This window comes from Eurosta solidaginis, chromosome 2 (assembly GCF_040869045.1).
Source record: "Eurosta solidaginis isolate ZX-2024a chromosome 2, ASM4086904v1, whole genome shotgun sequence".
Lineage (NCBI taxonomy): Eukaryota > Metazoa > Arthropoda > Insecta > Diptera > Tephritidae > Eurosta > Eurosta solidaginis.
This window is the reverse complement of record NC_090320.1, coordinates 269,019,446-269,031,637: the sequence shown is the minus strand read 5'-3', so window position 1 is coordinate 269,031,637 and position 12,192 is coordinate 269,019,446. Positions and strand designations below refer to the sequence as shown.

Genomic DNA, 12,192 nt, shown 5'->3' with positions numbered 1-12,192 from the left:
TGCTTGCCGAATTCATGTCGAGGCGCGACCCCACTTAAAAAAACTTTCTTCTAATTGAAAATACTTGTTTCTAAAAGTTTGATGTTGCTTGGCCCGGCGCGTGAACCCAGGATCATCGGTGTGGTAGGCGGAACACACTACCGCCACATCGCGCCGGTCGCTCAAACGCGAACATATTTAACCACACAAGCATACTCAAAAAGATTCCAGTTGGAAAAAAAATACAAATCATACCATTTGAATTATTGCCTTATGAGATACTAAAAGCATTATCTTTTATGCATAAAATGTAACATTACGAATGGCATATGCAGACTTACTTTACTACACTCAGTAGAACTCTTAGAAGATTAGAAATACCGGTTACTTTAGAGTGTTAAGTGTATCAAAAGGCACAAAGCAGCGAGTCTAATGGAACCTAAGCTAAGTACCAAAAATACTGTCGAATTCTATGGAATTCCTGATAATTATAACCCCTTCTGCTAACGTTCGAATCGCTGAACTGTCGAATAAATAACTCCAATATTCAGTATTGGAAAATGGTCTTTATTTAGACTACTTTGGGAGTAATACTTCTCAATTATACATCACTAATTGCGTGTTTAAATCAAATTGATTACTGATTCCTAAGTTGCGCTACTCTTATACTCTCAGTTACCTCGTTCGCCCATTTCTCTTTAGGCATATACGTTTCACACACATGACTTCTTGAACAGTTGTATCTCATGCTTGGTTAAATAGCTACATACATGTATATCTGTAGTTTATGTTTTTCTTCTAGACTTATGCATGTTTATATGTGAGTATCTTAGTTGCCGGCTACATATGTGTATGTATGTGGAATAATCTCTCTGCTTCAAGCTGCTACTGGTTATGTGTTCGTTGCCTTGTACATAAGTGTGTCTGCTTGTTGTTTTTGTTGTTGTGATTATTTACTAACAGAATAGTGATGCTAATATTCGCCACAATACGATAAGTATCGGGTCTAACGTAACCAAAAGTCGATAGCAAAATACAAGTCGGAACTGAAGAACGGTTCCAGAAGACTTCAAAGCCCAGTGTTAAAGAAAAAGGAAAAAATTAAAAAAATATATTTAAAATAGAGGCGTGAGTACCAAATATTCGTGAAGTTCGTTGTGTAAACATAAATCTGTACGTCTTGATAAACAATATTTTTTAAATTTACTAGACTTCACCCAAGGTTTAAAATTAAACCACAACATACTCAACTTTTCCAGAAACAAAAAACTTGGGGCTTTTTGAAAAAAACTTCGTCGTTTTTTTCGGTTGCAAATGAAAGAGATATGCTAATGTTTTTTATCGGTTTATCATCGACAGCAAAATTAAAATTGAGTTCTCGGCTTCTTATTCATTTCTTATCGGCTTGTTATCGACGAGGTACCGATGTGCCATCAATTTTATATCCAATGAGTCACCGATAACACGTCAATCACAAATTGATAGCACACCTATAAGAAACCGATAGCTTTCCAACATCGAAGATTCTGGATTCAAGCGACGGGCAAAGCAACATTAAAATTTTAGAAACAAGTTTTTTCAATAAGAAGAAAGTTTTTCTAAGCAGAGTTCCCTCAGCAGCGAATTGAGAAACACTTCGATTGTGTTCCTGCCATGAAAAGATTCTCAGTGAAAGCTCACTGCCTTGCAGTGAAACATGTAGGAAATATTAATACGGAGCACGACGAAAATCAGAAGAGAATCTTGGTCTAAAATCTCCTCGGGGGCTATCGCGCCTTGACATTTTTATACTCAGCTGAGCAGAGCTCACAAAGTATATTAATTTTGTTCGCATAACGGTACTCCGTAACGGCATAAACTAATCGAGATATACTATATAGACTTCTATATATCAAAATGATCTGCGCGAAAAAAGAAATTCATTTAGCCATGAATAGCGGGTGAAATGCCACTTAACCACACTCCTCCTAAGAGAGGAGGACCCTGCTATCTCAGCAAACCCCAACCCATCAAATCAGCCAACAGCAACAAAATCTACCGCTGACCCAACCGACCCAATCCCAACCGCTCACCTCAATAACACAACAGCAACAAAACTCGGCAAGTAAATTCCAAAGATACTGAAAATAGATTTTCCATCCTTGAAGTCGAAGAAACAAGCCTACCCAAGGAGAAAGAATTCAGACCTCCCCAATTTTCGTCGACAAAGTCAGTAATATATCTCCACTGATGAGTTTATTACAAGAAATTGCCCCAAACTCGTTGCACCTAAAGTTAGTAGGTAATGAACAAGTCAAAGTCCAAGCATCTTCTCTCGATGTCTACAAAACTATCGTGGTAGCCACATGTCTGCAGAATGTAATCCAAAATCCAAATCTGATGATGTCAAATGCGCTTTAAGCCAATTACAAAGGATGCGCGGTCTATAAAATTTACAAGACATAAAATACCCATCACTGAGGAAAAAAACTCACCCAAGTACTGTTGTATTACATGGAAAAGAGAAATACAATCAACCAGGTGCATCCTCAAGCCAAGTCAACCCAACCAGCAACACTACATCGTATGCTCAAGCCTTAGAAGGGCCCCAACCCAGCTCAAACTTACAAAATATAAAATACCCATCATTGAGGAAAAACTCACCCTAGCATTGTTACCTCGCATAGAAAAGAGAAATCCGAACAACAAGGTGCATCTTTAAGCCAAGTCACCCAATCAGCAATACTGTATCGTATGCTCAAGCCTTATAAGGGCCCCAACCCAACTCAAACCCTAGCAATGCTAACCCAAATAACGTAGACGCACCTAACCCAACCCAAAATGGTAGTGAAATGCGAGAAATGATCGCTCTATTGAAATAAGTTATGCAGCAAATCACAACAATGATGACACTCCTTGTCACCCTCACTACTAAAAACTGTTTACCCCCAACCCCTTAAAGATCATTATCTGGAATGCCATGAACGTAATGAAGTAAAGGCATTACTCCAGACCCACAATATAGACATACTTCTCATACCTGAGGCCCACTTCACTGATAAAAGCTACTTTGAAGTCCCTAAATATAAGTTTCATCACACAAAACACCCAGATAACGAAGCACATGCTGAATCAGGTATCCTAATAAGGAGCAGTATTAAGCATTGTTACTGTCGAAGATTGGAATGGCCCAATTACGCTCTCAGCTATCTATAGCCCACCCAGACACGCTAACACTGCGGAAGAGTATGAACATTGCTTTAGAACTCTTGGAAATCGATTCTTAGTTGGCGGTGATTACAACGCCAAACACACCTTCTGGGGCTCTCACCTTATCACCACTAAGGGAAGGCAACTATATAAGGCTATTAGCCGACTCAGACTAACTCCATTCTCAACTGGAACACCCAAATATTGGCCCTCAGATAAAAATAAACTACCCGACCTAATAGACTTCTGTGTGGTAAAAGGCATATCTTCTTCAGAAATAACTTGCAAATCGTGCTTTGAATTGTCTTCTGACCACTTCCCAATATTGGTAAAACTTGATAAAAATCTCACATCCACAGCTAATCATTTCAGCCTCTATAATCGGAAGAGTAATTGGGAGTACTTCCGATCACTGATCTCGTCTAATATTGACTTAAAACTATCGCTGAAGTCCGACGAAGATATGGCTGAAGCGGTCGAACACTTTAACAGGTGTATCCAACAAGCTGCATGGAATTCAACTCCCACCCCTGGCAGGCAAAAAACCATAGGCGTTACCCACGAAGTAAAAGCCAAGTTTAAAGAAAAACGCATCGCACGGAAAAGGTGGCGGCAAACCCGACGTCCCGATGACAAAAAACGCTTAAATGCATTAATTAACAAACTTAAATCCATCCTTAATATGGAGCGCAACAGGGAAATTCAACAATACCTCAGTAATATTGATGCAACAACTACAACTGATTACTCCCTTTGGAAAGCGACTAGCAAGCTAAAGAGGCCGATTATCTCAAGTGCACCTATACGAAATCGGGACCAAAATAGTTTCGCAATGATTCTGAACTGCTCCTATAACTATCCCGAAATACTTTCGAAATAGTGTTCAAATGAGCCTGAAGATATTCCGAAATATCACTGAACGGTGCTAAAATTGTTCCACAATGGTCAAGGAATGCACGAAACAGTTCCATCACCTTCAATATTTTATCGAAGCCCGTAAATCCTTCACGAATGGACAAAGGTCGCACTTAGTAGATTATATGCGGGTACTACATTTTCCCTCCCTGCAACTTGGTTCTAAGCTGTATTCTTACAGTATATCCTCTCCACCGCCCCCTTATTTTTTTCCTTCCTTTCCTCCTCTTCTTTCTTTCTCTTCATTTTATACCCCTTAGTTTAAAACTTTTCATCTGCTTCTTCCCCAGGCATTCTACTTGCGATCTCAGCTTTTCCTCCTTCATCTCTCTTCCTCCTTTCCCTTTTTCTTTTCCTCGCCATACTGTTATTTCTTCTAATTTCTCTCTTTCGTCTTCCTCAAATCACTCTATTTCCGTACCCGATTCCCTCCTCTTCTCGTGATCTTGATTCGCAATTTTTTTCTTTCCAACCCTCTCCCACTTTCTTGCACTTATCCTTCCTCTTTCCTTTCTATTCTGCTTGTTCTTCGTCTTCACCTCCTAATTTCTCTGATTATACTCTCTCTCTTAGTTTGTGTAACCTATCTCTTTCTTGTTCTTGCTCCTTTTCCTCTCTGCCGCGGTGTTTTCATTTTCCTTTCTATCTCGCTTAACGCATGTTTGAAGGAATGTTTGATACCGAACACACACACAAACTGTTTGTTTTAATTAATATGTTGACTTCTAGCTGTGTTAACTACAATTTTATTATTGCTACATTTTAGAAACTTACCACGCCATTGCTATGGATTTTATCACATTAAATCGAAATTAACAATCTCACTTAGCTGAGCTTTAACACGCAAAAACCATTTTAAACTCGTAGTTTCCAGGTGCGGAGTTATCACATTTATTCAACATTTAAAGACTTAATTTCACAAGATGCGTGGATATTTTGGCGAATGTTGACATCACTAGGCTGTTAGTAAATAATCACGCAACAACAAAAACATGAATCAGCCACTCTTATGTACATGTACATACTAAAGCTAGCAACAGTTGTGTACAAGGCAACGAAGAGATATCTCACACACACACACGTAGACATCAGCCGAAGTTCTTACTCACACATACACAGGCATAGGCCTAAATTACTAAGCAGAAGATACAAAAGTTCTAGAAGGTGTAACGTCTTGACCTTTGGAGAAATATGCGGACGAGGCAACAGAGAGTATAAAAGTAGCTAAGTAATAAGGAATCAGTTTTTATTTAAACACGCTATAGGTTGTGAAGTATAATTGTGAAGTACCACTCCCAAAGTAATCTAAATAAAGAACAGTTTGCAATGCTGAATAATGGAGTGATTTATTCAACAGTTTAGCGATTCGAAGGTGCATAAATGTCAGAAATTCCCAGAATTCGTTACAATATGTTATATACATACATATATGTTTACATGTGTAATTGTGGCTACCGCACAATATTGGCCAACGGCAATTTGGCTACGAATATCCACAACCAGCACATGGTTTGTACATATTGTTTGTTTGTTCGCTTGATTGTTGATCATTCTTTACTCTGCCACTCTTGTCTTATTGAAATGTTGACTGCCAAACGCTATAATTTTTCCAAACAATTTTAAGACAATAAAAATCTATCGTCACTCGAAAAGTTAATTTTTGGTTTACATTTGAATACTTTTGTTGTTTTTTTGTTTTTTTTTTTTTTTGTATTGACACATACATGCACACAGACGCAAGCAATAGTGCACTTTGTACTTTTCTTGATTTCGTGCCAATAAATTTGTAAAAAAAGTTAAAGTAAAAGACTGAAATTAGTGAAATTGTATGCCAAAATAGATAACAAAGCAACGACGCCTTCAGTAATGTGCAATTTCTGCCTAAAAGTCGTCCATTTTCTTTGCTTTCAGTTCTTTCTCTTCCTGCCTCTTTTATATTTAATTGCCTTGTGGTTTCATTTTCCAGAGCAGCTCGTTTCGAGTGTAATATGCCAAATGTTGTCACTTGGTTGGAAGAATTGCATTTCAGCATGCAAATTGTTGTAGATGTGTATGTATGCATGTATGTGTGTGCTAAGAATGTTTAGACACAGTTAGGTTTGGCGTCATTTTGTGATATAATAGAGTCAGGCGTCCGCTTAAATGATTCTGTGCTCCCCTTCGCCCACCTACTTCGTGCTATGCATATTAAGAAATCATTAGTGTGAACGCGCGATAACAACTAGAACAGGAAATTGCATAGTTATGATTTTTCTTGGCAAGCAACCGTTGAAGTTGAATGGGCTTTTATGCTGAGGTCAATTGGTACTAACAGATTATTTTAAAATCCATAACACTATTATATCGCGACCATTTTATACCTTAAGTTACCAGTAAAGGAATAAGTAAAAGTTTAAGATATAACAATATCTAAAGCGTAGTTGGGCCAGAGTGACGAATGTCTTCCTGTGTATACTCCTTTCCCCTTCTGCAAGAGTTAGATAACTGTTATTGATAACAAGGTTTACCGACTGCGACTCAGCAAAGCTACTTACCGTCTCAGTGTGGTTAGGGCTTACGGCCTCCTTGTACTTAGTTATTTATTTATCTAGATCAAAAGGATGAGCTGATTAGTGCGCAGTCTCTTTATCTCCTTGATAAGTGGGCTAGATCAAGAAGTTGTATGCTGAGATGTTCCGGTTTTTAAAAATTCGGCAGAACATGTATCTTTCATTGCGCTTTTTATATTGAGCTCTTTTGGCAAACTTTGTGGATTGGAGATATACGCCGCCGATAAACGCCGCCGCCGATTTATGTCGTTTTTCGCACGCCGCCGCAGAATATCAAAAATATCGGCGCGGCGGCGGCGTCCGACGCGTATAATTATTTTCTACTCGTTTAAGGCCATTTATTGTTCATGTGGAAAATTTTTCGGATATGGTCGAAAGTGGTATCAACGGATGTGCATCACTGCCAGTTATAAGAAACTAATTGCGAAATTTAACTCTTTCTAACTGTTCAAAAGTTATTTAAAAAAACTGGCGCTTTCGATTTCATCTTAACACGGACTTTGCAGCACCCAATTCACCAAGTTACTAAAACAAAACACTAAAACAAAATTTATATCTTATAATAACCTTAAACGATCAATTCTTGTTTGTTTGTATAGCCGAACGATCTCGGGAACGGCTCAACCGATTTAAATAAAATTTTGCACAGAGAAAATGTATCACCTTCTAAGACTTTCTACCTAGGTGCTGCCACTCAGAATGTTTCACAAGGTTGCCACCTATTCGAAATTAAAAAAAAATTGCATGAGATATGCCGATATGGGTATCAAATGGAAGGTATTTCACTCCGCATTACAATAGGGACATTTTTGAGTAAGATAGCAATTTAGGGCTGCCAGCTATTCGAAATTAAAAAAAATTGCATGAGATATGCCAATATGGCTATCAAACGAAAGGTATCTCACTCCGCATTACAATAGGTACATTTTTGAGTAGGGTTACCATTTAAGGTTGCCACCTATTCGGAATTAAAAAAAAGAAACGTTGCCAGCACAACGAAACTTTGCCGAGCAAAGCTCGGTCGCCAAGGTACTAATAAATGTATATGCTCACTTTGCATATTTCTTTTTTTCAGAAAATTAATAATTAACAATGAATTTTAAAAAAATGACCCAAGGCGAACATTTTTCAAATTGTCCTTAAGTTGTTAAAATAAAAAGCAAATTACCCAAAAAAGGTGCCGATTTTAAAAGAAAAATTGTATATTGCGATTGGCTGAAAGAATAAGCGGAATCAGTGATACAAAATCCTTTAGTAGGTTCTAGGGGCATAAACACTCCTTTCAAATGATCTTTACCTCATACTTCAGTTGAGGATATATGTACGTATGAGAAGGGTGTGAAAATCCCTTGGGCTTACATTCAAACATCTGTTGTTTATTTGCGAAACTATGCAATAGCGTCTGAAATGTTAATTTTGATTTTCACACTTCATCCTTCAACACCCAAATCTCCCGGTTTGATATTTCCTAATGTAGGCGGCCCTATGCAATACTAGTCCCCTGGATTGAATCACATTGATTATAGCCTATCGACCAAGTTTAAATATCACCTACACGTCCTTTTACAAATGTGAATACGTAGGCACATATATTTACCAGGTCAGGCTTTGTCCTTCGCAAGAACACTAATAGTGGTGAAGCAAAAGCTTTCCCAAGACAGTCGAACTAATGACTGTGTGTGCTACTACCCTAACGTAGTGGACAGTCGAACTGGTCTGCAAACTGAAGCTACGCGGTCTTCCATAATGGGCTCTTATATCAAAAGGCCGGAAAACAAGAGTTAACATTTTTTAACTAAAAATCAGTCGACTTTCATTCTAAAATATCGTTTTGATTTAACGAATACTATTGAAATCTATGTTGTGAAGACAAACGTCTGCAATATTATACGATTTTCACCCATGAGTTACGCAATGACATCCACTTAGACTGCTTATGATTTCGAGGGCGGCATCCTTGGCCTAATAGTCACGCTCTAACGTTTCAAGGTGTTTCTCAGGTGTAGCTCGGTAGCACAGCGTGTAACTCCAACCGTTAGAAGGTCTTCGGAGCTACACCTAGAGCTTCTAGGAAAGTGACATCAACGAAGGTATGAGTCCGAAGTCACAGTCCTATAGCTTCTGTGCTGGCATATGGTATGAGGGTTAGGAGACGTAGTGGCGACTGGTAGTCAGGATTGCTACTGTTCACATATCGGGAATTGTAGCTCTTAAAAACAGCCGAAAAAACTGGAGGTGCCCTGTGCCACGAGAGGCATGAGTATGAATTGACCATTAATAGCAACCGTAGGTCGCCTTTGAGCGTGACCGCCAAGAAGCCACAAATGATTTAAAGAAATTGTATTCGCGACGATTATTAAGAGTTAACCCCAGGTGAAACTACGCTTTGCACGAGATATACAGACAAAAGTGTAGTGTATTCTTTTCAGCAGACACAGCAGTGCCAATTCCATAGATCAGGGTTAGGTTCGAAGCCTCTCTGGAGTAAGTGAACGGGGGAAAATTTTTGAACGATCTGCAAGATTTTCAGGCAAAAACCCCGGATCTTTGCGAAATGGCCAAACCGTTGACTTCCTTAAATACAAACAAACAAAACCTTTCCTAAATATTATTTTTTTAAATAGAAAAATCAACCTTTTTAAAATAATAACACCGGCGTACACCGGCGCGCCGCCCACGCCGCCGCCGATGAAGTGACCGACGTAAACTTCTATTGTGTGTGTTGTTCAGGAACCATAAGCAGGCATCTCGTAGCAGTTATAAGTGCAGTAGTGTTTTGACTAGCCTGCAGCTTTTTTAAAATTCAGAAAACTTCATATAAAAAGTGTTAAAATTTCTTGTATTTCCCAATTTTTTTTTTAAAACAACTTTGAGATTACTTTGCATAGTTTCGGTTACATTATTAATAGAAGTTTTTTTTTAAATATCGAAAAAAATTGTACCACTTCCTGTCCCCATTTTAGCCAACTCGTTAATCAGTCTTACATAGATTTCAACTTTGCTTATGTAAGTGGTACTTCATATAGCCACAAAATTTTTGATACAACTTTTAAGTGACGGCCTTAATCATTCATTTTATTTCTATTTTAAAAGCATATTTTTATTATTTCGTGGAGCATAATTTTGATACAACTTTTTATTTACTTTTTTACTGTTTTCAGACCATTACTTGGTGTGCCTTGGGTGCAATTGTCGTAGCCGTTATAGCTGCAATATCATATTGGATACGAAGATGCAAGTATGTAAACAAAATTAAACACAAAAGCAAACAAATTTATTATATTAATTTATATGAGAACAGTTATTATTCTTACTTATTTAATATTATTACAAATATTATTATGGCATGAAATAAGCTAATAATAGTCTTACTAAGAATTAGATATGTGTACTATACTTAATTAATAATTTACTTTATTTAGAAAAATATTCAAGTAAATATAAGGCCCAGTAGTTATATTGATATTCAAACAGCTACTAATATTTGACTTAAAAATCACACAAATTTACAAAAAAAAAATACATCTTTAAATTGGTGCTATCGGCACCTCCACATGGTGGTATGCAAAAATTGTCTAAAAATTGACCTGAAATGCAGCTGCTAGTAGAGCTGGATTCGAATCGATTTTTGAAGAATCTCTTTTTCGAATCGATTCTCAAAAAAAATCGATTAAATCGAGCCGAAAAAAGTAAAAGTGTCTAAGTTCAGGTGCAACTGAACATTATATACTCAGCGTGAGCTTCAATTGTACAGTTCATTTCAGATAAATTACTTTTCCACGTAACACGTGGAACCGCCCATTTAAAAAAATGTCTGCCAATTTCCTCTTACAATAAAACTCTGCAAGTGGAATATTATTGATACAATACTATTTTTCGCTAAGATATACATAGCTTATTATACGGCCCTTTTAAACTTCTTTTATATTAAAGTAGGTGTGGTCTTTAACCGCTCCCCTCCATTTTTACTAGAAATATTTCCTGCTATGTATTGTGACGAATATTAGCAACACTAAGGGATACTATCATCTCTAAGCCAATACTAAGCAGTGACTTGTATGCACATCAACAAATCAATCATTATGTATAGGTCCATACAAGCAGCGGAGAGCAACGCATAAACACATGTATGTATCTGAGATACTCCCAAAAGTAGACAATCATCAGTGGAAGTATCACTCGCATATACACGTGCATACAATACTATGCGAGAAGCTATAATAATCGTGCATCTGTAGTTATAGCTGAGAAATTTATAGCTGGTAAACGAGTAGTAAATTTTAGAAATAGAAACGCCTAGAAGTATGCGAGCGAGAAATCGCTAAGTATAAAAGGAGGTATAGCTGAGAATCAGTAATCAGTTTGATTTAAGCACGCTATCTGTTGAGAAGTAGAAGTGTTATTGTGAAAGTAGTCTAATAAAAACCATTTTGCATTATTGAATATTGGAGTTATTTATTCAACAGTTTAGTGATTCGAACGTTACCAGGTTGCAAATAAGCGCAATTGCACTAAATTCGTAACAGTATAAAGAAAATATGTGTACCCAATCTTATTACGATCCGGTAATTAGAAAGAAAAAAATAATAAGTAGAAAATTGTTTAGTAATGAAAGGGGCGGTGCCATGCCCATTTTCAAAAATTTGAACTTTTTCCTATTTCTTATTATAATTTCACTTGGGAAAAGAAAAAACCATTGATATGAAGCTCTTTTTTGCAAAAATATGGCTTATTTTATTCGTCCATGACCTTTTTAAAAAATTTTTACATAAAAGTGGGCGTGGTTCTTAACTGATTTCGTTAATTTTTCTTCGAAGCATTCCTTATAGTAAAGGCAAGTTCACTGCTGAATTTTGTTATGATAAGTTTAAAGGTTTTTGATTTATAATTAATAATATTTGTAAAATTGCTTTTATCACAAGTGGGCGGTGCCACACCTATTTTCAAAAATGTTTTCAAATTTTATGCAAAAGACTCAATATCGGTCGACAAATTTAACATTCTAGGTGTACTATTTAATAAATAATCCGATTTTGTGTTTTCCAAAATGTTATATATATAAAAAGTGGGCTTGTTTATCATCCGATCTATCGAATCTATTCTGTCCAGATAGGCCCGTATAGCGAATTTGGTGAAGGTATTTCAATACTTGGCGGCCACCGTGGTGTGATGGTAGCGTGCTCCGCCTACCACACCGGATGCCCTGGGTTCAAACCCCGGGCAAAGCAACATCAAAACCTTTAGAAATATGGTTTTTCAATTAGAAGAAAATTTTTCTAAGCGGGGTCGCCCCTCGGCAGTGTTTGGCAAGCGCTCCGGGTGTATTTCTGCCATGAAAAGCTCTCAGTGAAAACTCGTCTGCCTTGCAGATGCCGTTCGGAGTCGGCATAAAATCATGTAGGTCCCGTCAGACCAATTTGTAGGGAAAATCAAGAGGAGCACGACGCAAATTGGAAGAGAAGCTCGGCCTTAGATCTCTTCGGAGGTTATCGCGCCTTACATTTATTTTTATTTTTACTTACTTCAATATTTGCTCAAGTTATCGTGTTAACAGACGCAC

The 12,192-nt window shown here is 37.4% G+C and overlaps 1 protein-coding gene across 1 annotated transcript in view; it reads left to right on the top strand.

Annotated features, from left to right (window-relative positions):
• Positions 1–12,192, top strand: part of Slob (Slowpoke binding protein) — a 304,418-nt gene that overhangs the window by 147,553 nt on the left and 144,673 nt on the right. The window contains exon 3 of the mRNA XM_067767941.1: positions 9,794–9,870. Within this exon, the coding sequence (XP_067624042.1) occupies positions 9,865–9,870 (6 nt within the window). The 5' untranslated portion in view covers positions 9,794–9,864. The remainder of the gene's footprint in view (positions 1–9,793; positions 9,871–12,192) is intronic.